The sequence below is a fragment of the Alligator mississippiensis genome, chromosome 12, assembly GCF_030867095.1.
Source record: "Alligator mississippiensis isolate rAllMis1 chromosome 12, rAllMis1, whole genome shotgun sequence".
Classification (NCBI taxonomy): Eukaryota; Metazoa; Chordata; order Crocodylia; family Alligatoridae; genus Alligator; species Alligator mississippiensis.
In genome coordinates, this window is record NC_081835.1 from 44,627,326 (window position 1) to 44,645,249 (window position 17,924).

Below are 17,924 nucleotides of genomic sequence, written 5' to 3' on the forward strand. Positions count from 1 at the left end.
AAATTTAATTAGAATCACCAATTATATAGCGGTTTTTGCTAGGGTGTTATTTCAGGGCTACTCCCTGTATTACTCTGACCAATTATAATGATTTATGTAAAGCACAGAAGGTAAAAATTTCATTTCTGTTAGTGGCGCAGCTATAAATTTCTTGTTGGCATGCACAGCAAAGAAGGCTGTTACTATCGTTTTGTTAACCCTTAGTTAACCTAGTGCAAAATAAAACTGCTTTGAATGGTATCTTTTGCTTGTGGCATGGGCACTGCTTAATTGGGTTGTGACACACCACACTAAAATCAAGCCTCTACACTCTTTAAAATTAGAAGAAAAGGGTCCGAATTCATCCTGGGCACAGTTTCATTACCTTCAGCAAAATTACACCAGGAAACATTTGGCCCAATAATTTGAAAGAACTTGAATGGTTCACAGCTTGTAAATACAGGTTTCCCTCGCTTTATGCTGTACATGCGTTCCTGGAAAACGGCACAACTCTAATTTGCATAAAGAAAACCCACTTTACAATGTAACAAATAGGGATACATTCCAAGACCTCAATTGTACTGACCTGCAGACCCATTTCTACCACTTTTACAAGACAATTTTGGTACTCACCAACAGCAGATAGTACACACAAGCACAGAGCGCTATCATTATGGGGATGGCAACTACAGAAACATGTGTTGCAGACAACAAGCAAGGAGCACAGATCCACACACAAGACTATATTTTGGTGCTCATCACTCCCACAGTGCACCACACAAAACAGCTGACTGCGGGTTTCCACCACACAGATCGCATAAGAGTGAAATTACCTTGCATACAACAAATTTTTGGTACAAAAAGGGTAAGTCACATAAGAGCAAATTTGCACATACAGAACCTGCATAAAGCAAGGGAAACCAGTATAGCACTGTAACAGAGAACAGCATACATTGATAAAGAGGATGACTTCTGCACAGTTATAAGTCCCAGTAGAGTAAGGATGTTTCAACCCTAAAACAAACAGGCACCAGTGTATATAGATGGGGTGTACATGTGCACGTGTTCATTTCCTCACACACAAAGGAGAAGGGACGGCTTGTTATAGGCTTACACGGATTCACTCCTGGAGCTCTCAGAACTGCTGTCATTCCACATCAGGCAAAATAATGTACATCAGTGACCAAAGTGATGAAGACAATTATTAAGATTCCCAGGCAAACAATTATAAAAAAACCCCAACAAACAAAAAACCGACATGCACATAAAGGAAAGACATTGATTTTTTCATACCTATCCAACCCACCCAGTTCTGCAGCATGGGCTGGATGGGAAAGGGAAAAAAACAGAATCCAGCTGAAGCTGTGACGCATACCTAACAGGTTGCAGACTCACACTCCTGTAACCTTCTTCAGCTTGAAAACTTTGAATAATTAAGTGGCATTTTTCCAATTTTTTTTTTCTGCTACACATGACAAGTGCTGCAATAGGTTTGCCTTTACCTTTAAAGAGGTGTTCCTTCCCCCCTGCAAAGCCCCTGAGGCTTATATCACCTGTACACGTGTTATTTAATTTTTCCCCTTACTGAGCATCAAAAATGCAGTATCGATAGCAAGTACTTAGTATAGGGTTCTAATTTATAAGGCCACCTTAGACACGAGCAAAAGGTACTTTGACTCCTCCTGGTCTACTGAGGTCATTACATAGCAGTAAAAGGATGCTCAGGCAGTCATAGCCCAAAATTTGGCTAAATATTCAACACCTGATAAAAATTCATATTACTCTACTAGGCTTCCTACCCGTCTGTCTCACATGCAATTCCTCCTTGGCTTCAATGTTGCAGCTACCCAAAACCTAAATCAAAAGAATAAATAAATAAAATAAAAGTCAACCCTATGTTAAAACTGGGAATGCAAAAGATTGCATCTTCTCTTGTTACTAAACCACATCCCACGTAGGTGAACTTTGGACCACTGTGAAGCAATATTATGTAAAGTTCAATAGATCTCAGATTCAAGCTGAGAAAGACCTCCCCCCAGCCCCCTCTCCCTTTGGGCTTGTCTGTTCCCCTCTCACTCGCATGTGTCTATCAATCTGGTTGCTAGGCAGCCAATTCACCGCCACTGCCTAGTGACTGGCCTTGGGTAAGAGGGTGCGAATTTAACCTCTCTGTTGTGTTGAGCTCCAACCTCATGACACGGGCTTAAGCCCCTGCCCCTATGTCACTCCATTAGGTAATGGAGTGATGTTTTTCAAATTGATTGACCAGCATCAAATGACATGCGTCTCTGACTGGGTCCAGGTGGTGAGGTCAGGAGGGCTATTTAAGAGTCCCTCCCAAAAGAAGACAGGTGGACATTTTGAAAACACACACAGAAGCATGGACTTTCACAGCTCTCTTTCATTTGCTGGATGTGGCAGTAAGTAACTTACCAGAAATGTAACTAGGAACTTAGTTTAATGCAATCTAGGTCACGAATCAAAGGGCTACCAAGTTGCTTCTGTTTGCTCACGGTATTCTTTTGCTACTTCTCCGACTTGTACTCCCCCCTGCATACCCTCTCTACCCAATACGCTCGCTAGCACCAGGGCCAAAAGGGACTTCGGGGTCTTGACTGACCACAAGATGAATATGAGCTACCAAGGTGACGCCGTGGCGGGCAAAGCTAACCAAACTCTGGCGTGCATCCACTTATGCATCTCAAGCAAAACCAGGGAAGTCATCCTCCCACTTTACTAGGCCCTGGTGAGATGTCAGCTAGAGTACTGCGTCAGTATTGGGCCCCCCACTTCAGGGAGGATGTGGAGAAGCTTGAGAGAGTTCAGAGGAGAGCCATTTGTATGATCCAAGGCCTGGAGGGAAGGCCATATGAAGAGAGGCTGAGGGACTTGGGACTTTTCAGTTTGGAGAAGAGAAGGCTCAGGGGGGGACTTGGTGGCAGCCTACTACTTCATAAGAGTGGTACATCAGGACCTGGGAGAACTGCTGTTCACCAGAGCTCCTCAAGGGATAACAAGGTTTAAATGGCCATAAACTCCAGGAAGGCCAATTTAGATTAGATAAGAGAAAAAAAGATGTTTTTACAGTGCGCATGCCCAGGGTCTGGAACAAACTCTCCCCCTAGAGGTGGTGCAAGCACCTACTCTGGACTCCTTCAAAAACAGATGGATTTAATTTCTTGCTAGGTTCACTTGATCCTAGCTGACTTCCCACGTATGGCAGGTGTGGCTGCACCCAATGATATCATGAGGTCCCTTCCAGCTCCTGATGTCTATGAAAAAAAAGAAAGCTATCTGTTATAGCCAGCCTGGGTGTATATGCTTGAGGGATTGGATAGGCCGTCTTGCTTCTTTTACTCGGCTGACTAAGGGAGGCTACTGTTTTTGCTTCAGGCTATAAGAAGCACCCAGATATATCCTGCTGGGGTTAAGCAATAGGGCTGTCCAAAATGTCACTAGCTGTTTCGATTTGACATTGTTTCGGCTCATTTTGAGCACAAAACAGCGAAACTGGATCAAAACGAAGGGCTTCAAAACAGCCTCAAAATAAAATGAGGCTAGTCGAAACATTTCAAGTTTCAAAGCCACCAGCAGCCAGGTGGAGGTAGACAAGCAAGAACCAGGGCTGCACTCCCAGTGGCTCCGGAGCCCCATGTGGCTCAGCCGGAGCACAGCCCTGGCTCTCCCCGCCTCCTACAGCTGGGCTGTGGGAAGCTGATCATGGTGCAGGGGAAGGGAACTGAGCCCAGGCTCAGTTCACCTCCCCACTGCTACAAAAATCAGGCTGAGGAAGGGAACTCAGCCCAGCTGAGTTCCTTTCCCCAGCCTGATTGTAGCACTGGGGAAGGGAACCGAGCAGTTGGGCTCAGTTCTCTTCCCCAGCTCCCAGGTGGCAGCACCTGGCTTCCCTCCCTCATGTGGTAGGCAGATAGGGGGCCCGCAGCCTTGGGAGGACTGGCACAGCCCCTGCAGCCCTCCTGGGGTTATGGTCCCCCATCTGCCTGCCAGATGAGAGAGGCTGTTTCGAGCTTCCCCATTATAGCAAGTGGGCAAAACATCAAAACAGTGTCACTGTTTCAATTAAGCTAAATGGAACAGCGGTTTTGAATCAAAATGAAATTCGAAACGAAATGCTGTTCCGTCAAAACCTCAAACTCAAGTCAAAACAGAACGGTGCCATTTCGCATAGCCCTATTAAGCAACTTGTAGGTCTACAGAGTCTGTGCATCCTGGGTGGCACAGGTCCCAGACCAAGACCCGAGTCCAGGTGGTGGCAGCGCTACCCCAGGCTTGCGGGTGTGCTCCAGGAAGGGGGTCAGCCAGACGTGAGGCGCCCCAGAGGAGGCACTCAAAGCTTGGTTTTTGACCAGGCTCAGTGAAGTGGGTGGCTCAGTGCAGGAGCACCTCCTACTAGTCCACTACAAGAGTACTTCATCAATTCAGCAAGAGCATTGTAAGTGAGAGTGCTTTATAAATCCACAGGAGCATAAACACCTCACACAAGCAAGTCTCTTTTCTTTTTTTTTCTTAAATAAGAAAGATAATCCCCTATTTGAAAGAAGAATGGAAGCCGCACATCCTGTGTCACAGGTTTGCACTTGCATAAAGAAGACCTACTAGGTGGGTGCAGCTACACATGCACCTGAATGCACAGTAACCAATTTTACTGCACATTAAAGCACCACATAAAAAACAACATGCTACTATGACAATGTGCAGTAAAATAAGCTATTGCACATTAAGCATAATTTAAAGACCATGTGCATTAAGGCAGCCGAATCCACACTTCTTCAGTGCCTCACATTGGAGGTACTAAATTTAAGTGTGAATTAGAAAAAGCACACTAATGCACATTTAGACATGCATAGTAAGAAGCAGAATCTGATTTCAAAGCAGATTTGCACAGCATCTTCCTATTGCAATAAAGTTTCAGGGCCTAGTTCTGTCATGCCTTGAAAGGAGTTTGTATAAGAGAATCATTTCCCCATTTGTCACCTGACCAGAGAGTCACACTCTCCGAATTCTTTCCATCAACTTAGTTTAAGGGGTAAATTTGCTTGCACTTGGAAAGACAGAGGAATAAAAAAAGTGAGAACACGGGATGCTTCTATTTATCCACAAGTCAGGTACCTGGAGGCAGCTGCAGCGTGAACTTGTGTCATGCCTGCTGAATCGCTCATTTTTACCTCTTAAATCAGAAGGATCACAGGGACCAAGAGAGTCAGCTAGTTCCTGCCAGAGCTCATGATTACTGTACAACTGTGTCAGTTGACAACTCTTCCTTTTATGCTTGGATTCTCTAGGTAACCTGAAACTTGTACCTTTCTACTATTAACTGATCCATTTGCTCAGTACAAATTTGAATGATCTTCCTCCAATACAATGCAAAGAAGAAGACATGCACATTACAGCATCTATACATGTGGGGGGTGGGGGGGGGGCACTTTAGAGTGGCTCTGAGAGCCAATCTAATTAAAAATGCCCACAGCATCATGTGTATTCAATGTCCTGCGCTTTAAAATGGTGGAAGGGGCACTTAAATTAAGCTCATCAAATGAGGTTTAGTTAGTGTTCCCACTGCCATTTTGAAACGTAGGGATGCTGAATATGTGACACTGAGGCTGCTGGAGTGCACTAATTAACATGCTCCAGACTCACAGCAGACTCAATTAATCAAGTGTGCTCTGACGTGTGCTAATTAGCACACATTGGAGCAGAGGTCTGTCACAGGTATAGGTGCTCTTTGAGTCCAAAACCACATTCACTTCATTGAAACCCAAGCTTCCAGTGCAGCTGATACATTCAATTCTGCTGGATGCAGTAGAACACTCCCCCCCCGTTCCATTTGTTAGCAGCAGTGGGTTTATACATACTCCCACCAACATTTCAGCCAATGCTGTACACACACAAAAAAAAAAAAAAGATCAAACACACAGGATTTGGTTTAGCCAACTCCAAGGCAAAGCAGAAATGAGATCACCCAGGCCTTGCCACTGAAATAACCCTTCATGAAGTGAATGAACACATTGACTGGCCCCACCCCAGTATAAATGCAGATCTCATTTCTAATCCAAGGTTTATCCTTCAATGCACAGTAAAACCTTGATACATTTGCAATTCATGGCTCTCCACACCTATTTTCACATGAGAACAAACAGGTGAATTTCCCTATAGCCTCCCATTTCTTCTTAGCAAGACTCTAGTAACAGGGAGTAGTAGTGAGAAGGCTCATATTACCAAGACTGCACAGTAAATTGTGTAAAAGTAATGAAATGTTCAGCAACATACTGTGCAGTCCCATAAATAATTCAAAGTAACCCATCAGGTAAGTGAACATGCATTTTGTAATGCATTATCCTTAGTTTTCTATCATGCTTGTCCACTTACCAATTGGCAGTCTTAGTTCACAATGGATCTCCCAGTTATCAGTGCAGAAGGGTACATTCCAATCTCTGCAGCACCAATTCAAAGTCACTTCAGTAGAGTTACTCATTTGTACTGCTGAAAGCAAGATTGGAGGCTGCTCCATTAAAAAAAATAAATAAATAAATAAAATAAATAAGATGCAGTGCAATTCCTTTCCGTTACTGCCAATTTAAAGCAGGGGTCCTCACCTGTACTTTTGATAAATCTCCCCCTTAACTACATGCAAAGATTTAAGGGACTCTAAGTACCAGCATTTTATTGGGCCCCATCCATCTTCAATTTAATCCCATTCACTTTACTGGAGTTAGAGCGGCTACACAATGCACAATGGATCTCCCAGTTATCAGTGCAGAAGGGTACATTCCAATCTCTGCAGCACCAATTCAAAGTCACTTCAGTAGAGTTACTCATTTGTACTGCTGAAAGCAAGATTGGAGGCTGCTCCATTAAAAAAAATAAATAAATAAATAAAATAAATAAGATGCAGTGCAATTCCTTTCCGTTACTGCCAATTTAAAGCAGGGGTCCTCACCTGTACTTTTGATAAATCTCCCCCTTAACTACATGCAAAGATTTAAGGGACTCTAAGTACCAGCATTTTATTGGGCCCCATCCATCTTCAATTTAATCCCATTCACTTTACTGGAGTTAGAGCGGGAATGCATTTGGCTCATTACAGACGCACACACACTCCACTATGTTTTGACCATGTGCCAAAGGCTTTATCATCAGATACAATGTACAAGGTTTTTATATCACCACTAAGTGCCTGACCCAACAATCTGATGACTGACACAGGGCATTACCATGCATAAGAGCCAGAATCTGATCTCCTCCTCCCATCCCCAGTTGAGGCTAGAAACTTCAGAGGAAACATTCCAAGCCTCCCATTGCATTGGGTCTTTTGTCCTCAAGAGCTCGCTGAGAAACCGCTTTAGAGGGGGGCATCTGTTCTCCTAGTTACATGAAAGAACACAGGCTTTGCATACAGTTGATGAATACACATGGAAACCACAGACTATACAAGCTCTGTACAGTCTGCATCTCCTGGCCTCCAGCCCTTTTCACCTGTCCCCAAAGAGAAGTGGCTAAAATACCACACACCCATGGACCAATGGCTGTAAGCAAGTATTTACTTTGCTGACAAAGCATTAATCCTTCATTCTGGGGAATGTGCCTAGTATATTTATTACTATACTTTTAGTTGTTTCCAATCTTAGATATTTATCCCCAATAGAAGCATGGTGATATCGTCAAAACGGGCAAGTAATTCTACTCGTGCACTTTTTACAAAAAGAAAAATCATTTAGTGCATTTTCCCTTTCCTGGCTCCTTACCAAAGAACACCAGGCTATACACGTTCACCGATGCTGAAGAACTTCACAATAGTATCATGACATTCAGTCTAGCTCTCCAAACAACCCCATTATTATAAACTTGAGTGCATGTTTTGCTTTCCAAGGGGTCACTAGAAATTCAAATATTTAAGTGCTCTGACAGCATCCTTTCAAGATCAGTATTTCACTTAAGTATTTTTGCTTTAGAATGACTTAAAACTTGAGGTTTCACCAGTTTACATGTATGATGTTATAGTGCAGGGATGGCCAGCCTGCAGCACATGTGCCACAGGCAGCATGTGTGTGGCATGAGGAGACGGGCAACCTGGCAGCAGTAGAAAGCAGGGCAGCAAATTTAGGCAGAAGAAAGGGATGGGAGTGGCACTCAAGAAGCATGCAGAGCTAACAGATAGCATACCTGCAAAACAAGTTGGGTCCCATTGTTATAGTATGCATATATAGGCAACGATACACCAATACTTCAATACTCAAGGGCTTTCCGGTAGCTTTTGAAGCCCAAAAGCTGAGATACTTGCTTAAGAATAAATTCTGAGGTTCCCATTGAATTTGTAGCAGATTACTGTCACTGGAATTTTAATGGAGCTTTGCAATAACACAGAAAGTTTCCTCTGAATGGAGTATCCCAAGTCTGTCTGCTAGACTCAGACAGGGCCAAATTCCACCCTCCTATACTCTGGAGGGTTTCTGATTGATTTCAGTGGGAACCATTTGCTCCCCGAAAAGGCAGACTTAAACTTTTACCAATTACAAAAAGAAATGTGCAGGGTTGAAAGAACAAAGGCTGGGAAGCCAGCTGAGTACTGATGTGATGCAGGGGATGCTCACAGGCAGGGAGCAAAGTTCATTTAACACATTAGGGATGGGCAAAAAAGTTCCTCCCATGACTGTAATGCTCATAAGTGATCTACTCAGAGGGATGCCTAGCAGCAGATGAGAAGCTGCTTTTCTCATCTCCTCACCCAAAGGCAAGGTAGCTGTGACAAGGGCCTATTGACACCAATAAATAGCAGGGACTGAAGTGAAAGAAAAGGAAACAACCAGTAGAATCACTAGAAGAAAATGAAATGGGGCTTTATTAGTCAGGAATCTTTCTGCATGATAGTAACTACCAAGTCAGGTCAGAGATAACATGCACGACATTCTGGTTGCTATGTTTGTTTTCCAGGCTGGCAGGGCAAGGTAGGGAAGGATCAGGACTACGGCGTTACTTCTTCCCTATTCCCTTTTGGAAGCTCAAATACAGCTATTCCTTACATGAGCAATGAGCAGGAAATATTCAGGAACAGAATACCAAAATAAATAAATAAAATATAGAAGAATGCAGAACTGTTGATGATGGATTTAATTTTTATTTTTTTTAATGCTCTCTGCCAACGCCTTTCTGGGATTCTCATTGATAAAGAGTGCTGTACAAGTAGCAGCAAGATTCTTGTGTTTATCCTTCCCTAGATGGAGCTGTGGTGGACACTTCAGGAGCTTGTGCCTTACAAGGTCTCCTTGGTGCTCCCAGGAACAAGGGGATAAGGGCTAATAATAAACATCCATCTTTCAGCTGAGGCAGACTAGTTCAAGTAAGCTGCCCTACTTGCCTCATTGCTCTGCAGAGGACAGCATTTTGGGAAGCTCTTGCAAAGCCCTGCATGTGGCCACAGGGAAGTTTCCTCCACATCTTGCCCTGCATATACACAAGGTACATCAAAATACGGTCCTAATGGAATTATCCCCCTCACAAAAAGCCCTCAAAAGGACAGGGAGCATCATTGTTGCCATTATATTGAGGTGGAACCGAAGCACATAGGAAGGGTAAGGTCTATATTTACCAGAAGTGGCCAATTATTTTAATTGACCAAACAGAAGCAGCCTGTTTCTCAGAGGTGCCATTCATCTGGCAGCTCACATTAGCCAGAGCTGGAGCCTTCAACATTTCTGATAACAAGGTATGACCAGACTCACAATGAACCTATATCCTAGTCCCAATCCAATGCCTCTACCCTCCCGCTCCTTGTTTATTGCTTGGATGTCAGAGATGTGCGATTAAGGCAAGAGAATTAAATAGCCAAACCTAACCATAACAGTTTAATGGCACAGACTGCATCTGCTGCCCCACAAGAAGAAGAAAGTCCCTCAGCAGTCTCTAGCAGATGGTAATTTTCTTTCAAGTCCAAATGATGAAAGAGCATTTCTGCAGAACGAGACACAGGTTTGCTCTGTTCACTGGTTATGATTTTGCTAACAGTTTATAATCAGGGCTCCTCTCAAGGAGTTGTATGTGTTTAATTGCCATTAAGAGGAAATAAGCAGGGGTACCAAGAGAACAGTCCTAAGTGACTAACTTATACTGAATATGCGTCTGATAGCTGAATAATGATATAACAAATCTAATGGAACCATGCAGAGGTTGCCAGTATGCCTTAACAGGGAGCCTACTGCAAACCAGCATCAACCAGCTGATGTCTCCAAGTATTTTACAAGGGGGGGGACCCAACCAAAAGCCCTTCTTTTCCCAGAGCCATCAACCTCAGTCATAACAAACATATGTGGCTGTGTGTGACCACATAAAAAGAAACTTGTCAGTCAAGTGGGCACCACCCAGCATGCCTGTCAAAATGGGTCTGTTCCAGTCTTGGATTGTGCTTTTAAAAATCTCAACAAAAATTTCTCCTTTGGACAACTGGCTGAGGTGAGCCTTCCTTAGCTCAGTATAAGATGATTAAAACCACGCTACCCAGGAGAAGAAAGAATGTGCAACACCAATGATTTACCAGAAACAGAACCAGGAACCAATATGCAGAAGCACTACAAACATTAAGAGATTGACTTTCCAGAAACAAGCGGTTTCAAAAAGGAAAAATAGCCTAATTCTGTACGTTGCCTTTCAGAATGAAACAGTTCTAGAGCTGCTTGCAAAAACAGCCTCATTCCTGAGAGCCCTATTGAGAGAGAGGGTTTAAGCGACTCGCATAGAAAACCTCTAAAGATAAGCAGGGTTTCTAATCAAAACTCAATATTCTTCTCTGTTGATATAAGGAAGCACTGTCTAAAGTAATGGAAAATTGCCTTCATAACTAGAAGAATTTAGCATCCCTTTTTTTTTTTTTTAAGCTGAATTTAGCTTCTGAAAAGGGATCCTTAAGGAAAGAAAAAAGAAAAGGACCTGCTTTATAGCCTATACGTAATCATCAGACATGTAGGGTGGTGGGGAGAAAATGGGGCTTAATATAAGGTGAAGTGCAAGCAGGAGAGGATTAATGCAAGTTTTTGTGCCACTTACTTCATATTTTTATCTTAATATCTTCCTTTGACAGACATAGCTGTGGGAACCCTGGAGCACAGTACACAAGACATTAGAGCTCACATGTTACAGGGCATTAACCTACTGCCCTAATGCCCAGCAATCATACATTACCATCCAATGCCCATTCAAGATTCTTCTTCCCCCCCCCGCCAAGTTCAGAAAACAGGTCATAATGAGAACAGGACAACAAAGAAATATCTAGTCAGCCTGGGGTCAGTGTTCCCCAATATTACTCCTCTTCTTCACATGCAATGGGTGTGTCCCCAGGAGCAGGAACCATTGTTTCCCTAAGGACAAGCAGCAGTGGTACAATATGTGCTGCTGCTGCTTGTCCCTGGGGCCTGTGCACATGCGCTTTGGTGTGCAGCATGTTACCCCAGGTGGGGTAGGGGAGACTGGGGCCAGCACCGAGGCTGAGCTCTGGGGACCTCTGGGGGCTGCAGCCGTGACAATCCAGCAGCACGGAGTCTGGCTAGCAGCCAGAGTGTGGCTCCAGCCAGCCAGGCTCTAGATTTGGTGACATGTTGCTGCTATGTGGGCCATCACGCTTTAAGGTGCAGAGTTTTTTACTCCAAGGCACCTGGTGTCAACCTCCCTATAGTGCCCCCCTCTCCCATGTGCTGCAAATTCACAGCATAGGGGCGCCTGCATGTGTGCCACACGCCTGCACTCATCTGGACACACCCAATGTTAGCGAGCATATTACTCCACTAGATATATATTCCACCTATATTCTCCACTAGACACACATTTGCCTTTTAGGATCAGATCTCGTATATTTAAAAAAAGCAAACAAACCCAATACCCTATACTCCCCACTGTCGACAAGTGCAGGATAAAGTCCATTCTGGAAACAGCGTTGACACGGCCATAACAGAGATAGTAATGGTACATGTATTATTATAATAAACCCCGTTTCATTGGGAACTTAAAAACTTGGCTAGAAAAAATATATATATATTGCTCAGGGGTAAAACCCTAACACAGCACACATGAACAAGTGCACAATATATAACCACTTTAATATTTATGAATTAATTTATTCTAAAATGCATTTAAGATCAAAAAGTTTTTACAACTCAAAAAAAACAAAAAACGTGACTAAACTGGTCAGCGGAAAGTAATTATTTCACCATACGGTGCTACGTGTTCAGAATTTAAAGGAGGAAGAAAATAAAGAAGGAAAAAAACCCCAAAAAAACAATTGTTGAGCTATAAAAATGCAATACCACAAATCTCATTCATACTTCAAATACAAGTAGTCTCACTGACACCAAATGGGCTTCCCGCATGAGTAAGGATTACTCATGTGAGTAGAGTTGCAAGATCAGGCCCTCCTTGTAGAGATGCAAGCATACTTTCCTCCCCTGCCCCCAACCCTCCTTCAACAGACACTTCAAGGCTTTATTCCAAGGCATTTGTGCATACATGCAACAGCTAAATTAAAAGAAAGAATGCTCTTCGAGGTCAATGATGTGTGTTCAGAAGGGTGGCTATAATGCTCACAACAGCCTTGAAGGAATCTATAGGATTCCATAAGTAAGTGACTGAGTAAGTATTTCAGCTAAGTATACCTCTGGAAGAAAACTAGTGCCAGAATATTAATACTAATGACTATAACAGTATCAAATAAATGAGTAAATGGTATTAATAACCTTTCTTAGAAGGCCTAAATACAGAAATTTAAGTGCATTTGAAAGTATCACATAGTAGGTAAATTACATATAAATAAACCATTAAAAAAAAAATAGATTACAAAAAATTGAGCATAAAAGCATCTTTTGCTTAACCAACACAGAAGTTGTTCTCACAGATGTTTGTTGGTTTGTGTCAAAATAAAGTTAAGAGAAACACTATTAACTCACAGCAATGAACCCTTTCCCTACCTACAGAACAACACAATGCAATGCCACAGTATCAGCCTTTACTTTGAATGGTCTGATTTTGCAGTTTTCTATCACAAACCTATATCCATAACACAAGTGATTGTATCTCGAAACACAGCTCAGAAACAGTTCTAATGGAATTGTTTCTAATGGAGAAGGATTATCTTGTAACCACCACAACATGGAAAGATCAAGTGCGTTAACAAGATGACCCTTTAAATGCAACTCCTTTCAAAATTCACATATTTCCTTTCAAAATACATTGTGCATCCTTTCTTCACCCATCCTCTCTCAAACACTCCAAAATTATTTGATTTCTGATTTTAGTGCAGTGACAAAATCCACCCCCCAGCCCCAGGCAATAAAGTGGGTCAGTTCAGAGAGGGAGGGGAAAAAAAAATAAAATTTCAGACTGACTGATAGTTCATCAGAGGTGATCTTAGTTTGTACTAAAACTCCACAGCATGCTTCTGGATTGTGGATATTATACTGCTCACCTGTAAGCCAGCAAAGCCATCTCTATTTCTTCCTCTCACTAAAATTAACGTTTAGATAACCACTTTAGGAAAAAAGAACCAAAAACTGCATGCACTGACAAAGTTTGAGTCTTCCGGCAAGATTCAATCCATTTCCCCCCCTCCCCGCTTTTCTTAGCGAGGGAGGGTGAGGGGATATATTTCACATTAAAGATTTCAAAACGGGTTGGAATAAAAATCCACAAGGCTGCATAAACTAGAAGTAATGGACTGGAGTCCCACCTGCAAACATTGTTGGAGGAATCTTTTCCTCTGCTTGCACAGCTCATCTAGACAGGCACTTGTGTACAAAGAGAGAAGTCCACCACCCTGGCCCTGATCTTTTGAACCTTTGCCCTCACTACAGCTCCTTCCCAAACAGCTCATAATATTAACTTCAATATTTGCCTGGGTGTCCCTTTTACTATTAGTCACTCTTGATGCCCCGCTCCTCCCAAGCATCGCTCTCCGATGCATCCTTCACAAAGAAGGAAAATATTGCGAGAGAGAGAGATTAACTGCTCTTAAAACGCCAGGCTGGCACAATGCTTCCTTCACCCCGGTCCCTCCTAACCGCTTTTCCCTTCTGCCCTGACGTGCAGACCCCGACCCCCCAGGGGCTGAAGTTAGGAGGAGCAGCTGCACCTCGGGGTGGCTGGTGAGGAGCATCCTGCGCTGCCAACTCCACATCGCCGGGGCCGGAGGACGCAACCTGTGCGCTTGCTAGTCCCCCGCGCCACCCACCGGGGTCTGCGCAGCCCGAAGCGGAGCTCTCGAGGGCTGGAGCCAGGAGATGCCCGGCGCCGCGACCAGCCCCGGGGAAGGGGCAAGTTGGGAAGCAGCGCGGGGGGAAGGGGCCGACTTACGTGTACTGCTGGGGGAAGCTGTAGCAGTCCGCGGCGGGGGCGGAGAGGACGAGGAGCAGGACGATGTGGCCGCAAAGAGCCGGGACCATGGAAGATGCGCTGCAGGTCTGAGCCGAGATCGCCATGTTTCCATTAAAAATGCAGTGTGGAAGGGCAGGCGGCGGCGGCAGCAATCCTCTCCCCCCGGGGCCGCCCGGGGCCCCGCGCGTCGCCCCTGCCCGGCCGGGGGGCTCGGGGGCTGCGGCTGCCGCCGCTCGAGGAGGGCGCGAGCCGGGCAGGGGGCAGCCTCCGCCGCCCGCCACCAGTGCGATGAGAGGGGCAGTGCTCGGCAGCGCCGCCCGGGCTCCCTGCACACACCGGCCGCTGCTGCCGCCGCCGCCGCCGCCGGGCTCAGCTCCGCGGTAGCCAGCACTGAGCGAGCACAAACTGATACTTTCCCTCAAATAGGCGGCCAACCTGCCCAGCCTCCTCCCCTCGCTCCAGCCCCAGCCTCGCGGCAGCCACGGCGCATGCTCCCGCCGGGCCGGCCGCGTCTGCACCGCCTCGCCCGGGCCCGCGCGGCGCTGCCCGCATCCCCGGGGCCCCGCTCACCTGCGCCGGCGGGAGCCGCCGCCCTGCCCCGGCCCTGCCCGGCATCGCTGCCACGCGCCGCGCCCGCGCCCCTGCCCTGGCAACCGAGGCCTGCTGCCCCGCTGCGCGCTCTCCCGTGCGCCCTCGGATACCAACTTCCACGTCTCCCAGCCCCGCTCTGGTGTCACCCACCGCTCCACCGGCGGCTCGGCCGGGCTGGGCCCACACAGCGCCGTCCTTCCTTGCTTAAGAGAGAAAATGGAAAGGATTTAATTTTGCACCGCTCAAGAAATTGGCCGCTGCAAGGCATTTCCTTGGAGATCAACAGTGTCTCCTCATCTCCCTCAGGAGCCTGTATTCCTAAAACCACAATCTATGCACCGCTCCCAAGGAGCAGAGTAATGGTAGTACCTTGATTGTGCAGACTTCCATGTGCTGCCTGACCTGCAAGCTTAGTGCAACCCCTCCAAGGCAGAGAAGTTACTGCACTTACTTTTTTTTTTTTTTTTTTAAACATCTAACACTTGCTTTGGCCACTTGTCCTAGCAGACTAGTCCTCCTAATTGGTCTTCCTAACATCAGAGAATCATAGAAAATTAGGGTTGGAAGGGACCTCTGGAGGTCATCTAGTTCAAGCCCCTGCTCAAAAGCAAAACCATCCCCAACTACATCATCCCAGCCAGGGCTTAAGAACCTCCAAGGATGGAGAGTCTCCAAGTGGCCTGTTCCAGCGTTTTACAACCCTCCTAGACATTGCAAAAGCAATTCTAATGCCAGAACCTGCCCTGGGAAACCAAATGGGATCTCACTCCTTCCTTCCTTCCCACTCCCCAGGCCACCCTAGGTGAATGAGTGGTCTTTGCATTGTTATCCAAGGTGTCCCCAATACCTGGCTCTAGTGAACCAAAGCATACATTGTTATGTTGCCAATCAGAGGCCCCTCTCCTATCTCACAGGGCAATGGGACTTCCCCCTCCTTCCCAATCACCTCCACAAGAGGGGGGACTGACAGCATGCTGCAGTCCCTGCACTGCTTCTAAATACCATGCAATCACACAGAGATGGTCTTTGGAGTTAATCAACACCCAACTCATTATGTTAAACAAGACCCTTAAATTTCATCCAGAAATGAATATGAAGTTAGTACTGCTTGTGGAACACAGAAGTAATGTGATTTCTGAGGCCCATGAACATACAGGCCATTGCATTCTGCACTCTTCGCTCACTGACATGTGAGTGAGTATTCAGATGTGGCCACACACAGCACTCCAGAATTCCCCCTCAGGGGTCTGGTTCACTGCAACAAGAGTCCCCAGTTCTGAAACAAATGGTTGAGAATTTCCACTTTCATTTAAAAAGTAGTAACAGTCTGACTGGAGAAACGTCAAAGAATCTGCTAGGATGCACACTGAATATTCAAAACCCCCAAACAAGTAAAACTCCACATTTTTAAATATGGTTTTGGAACTTGATTTAACATTTTGAAGGCCTGGCATTTCCAATACTGCTTCTGATTAATTGTAGCATATAGTCTTACTCTTGCATGGACTGAGTCTTTGACAGCTCGCCTTCATCCATCCCCAGCAAGAGACCAAAGTAGTTAGTGATCTGCACCATGCAGCATGTATGACACAGATGTAGGGTTGAACGTCATCTAAATACTGCCTCAGCATCTTCCAACTGTAAATCTAGATTGTCCTGGACCAAGGAAGTCTGGGGACCCTAGGTATTGCCAGCTCTGCCATGTCTTTTCTAGAGCCTTAAACAGAGTGGTAAGTTCAAAACCCAGGAATGCTTTTTGAACTAAGGCGTTGTAAATGCTCCCTTAAGAGACATATCTCAGTCTCCTTCCCAGGTGAGGGGCCAAAGCACTACCAGCCTTTAAGTGAACAAAAGCAATTCTAATTCCAGAACCTGCTGTGCCCTGGGAAACCAAAGGTAGTGTCTGAATGCGTGTGACCTCATCAACATGATGCACTGAGAATTCCTCCCAAAAGGAAACACTGTCCTACAAATGGAAATAATGAGGATTTGCCAAACTGATTACTGACCAGAACACTTAGTGGGGTTTGGAAGGAAGCTGAATCATAGAAATGTTGGTACTTGTCCAAGATCACCTAGAAAAATAAGCACAAAGCTGAAGCTAGAATCTAGAGATCTGGTCTTGCAAGATCACCATGCACTGAACTCAACAGGAATCCCACAGCTGAAGCATTTTTCAGCATAATCTTGTGTTTCAATAATGGATATAGTTATTTCATAAAATACACACAGTACATTGGGTCTTCCCTGATGTCCTCCCTGCCATGCCTTGATATTGTTGATGAAGAGGGAAGGCTGCCCTTTGAAGCTAGCAAGCTCTAGGTGTTTTTCCTAGTCCCTTTTTCTACTCTGTGGGTTCACCCTAGCCCACTTGGCTTGGAGTTCAGTCCCCAACACCTGAAAGTCTCCCTGCCACACACACTTTTTTTTGTGTCCTGGACTAATGCTGGGCCCCTTGGACCCCAACTCTTGTCCAAGCTTCATCCTGTTCAGCTTCAGCACTTTTTTCTCCTCCAGATCCACTAACTCATGCCCTGGCCCTCTGGGCCTCAGCGGAAGCTGCTTGCCAGGTACCCTGCTTGTGGCATCCTCTGCCCCTACAGAGTCCACCAGTTGTTCAACAAACAAACATACAGCAGAACAACTGAAATATAAGCAAACTACTACTATACAATTTATCCCCACTGGCTGTCAATATCATACCACAAACTCCCAAATTCCCACGGCTAGGCCCACTCTCACATTTGTGGTGGACTTGTTTATCCCTGGGTACTGCTTGCTACAGTCACCTTTCCTGTTGGAGTTTCATTTCCTATAGCCTGTAGAGTCTGACTTCCTGCTGTGGCTCAGGCCCTGGGTGTATATGCCTAGAAGCCCCCGCTTCTGTTATGTCCGTGTCTCTCCCCCGCACAGGTGTTTTACCCTCTTAATTACGGGCCAGCCTGCACTTCTGCAGCTATGTCCCACACTGCCAACTTAACCTGCTG

The 17,924-nt window shown here is 45.3% G+C and overlaps 1 protein-coding gene across 4 annotated transcripts in view; it reads right to left on the bottom strand.

Moving 5' to 3' along the window:
• CACNA2D2 (calcium voltage-gated channel auxiliary subunit alpha2delta 2) overlaps positions 1–14,744 on the bottom strand; it is a 736,608-nt gene extending 721,864 nt beyond the window's left edge. For 2 of the 4 annotated variants that reach the window (XM_059716176.1, XM_059716175.1), the window contains exon 1: positions 14,326–14,742. In XM_059716176.1, the coding sequence (XP_059572159.1) occupies positions 14,326–14,450 (125 nt within the window). In that variant the 5' untranslated portion in view covers positions 14,451–14,742. Of the gene's footprint in view, positions 1–14,325 lie in introns of all 4 variants that reach the window. The other 2 variants (XM_059716173.1, XM_059716174.1) reach the window with 2 other exon arrangements.
• Between the last annotated feature and the right edge of the window lie 3,180 nt (positions 14,745–17,924).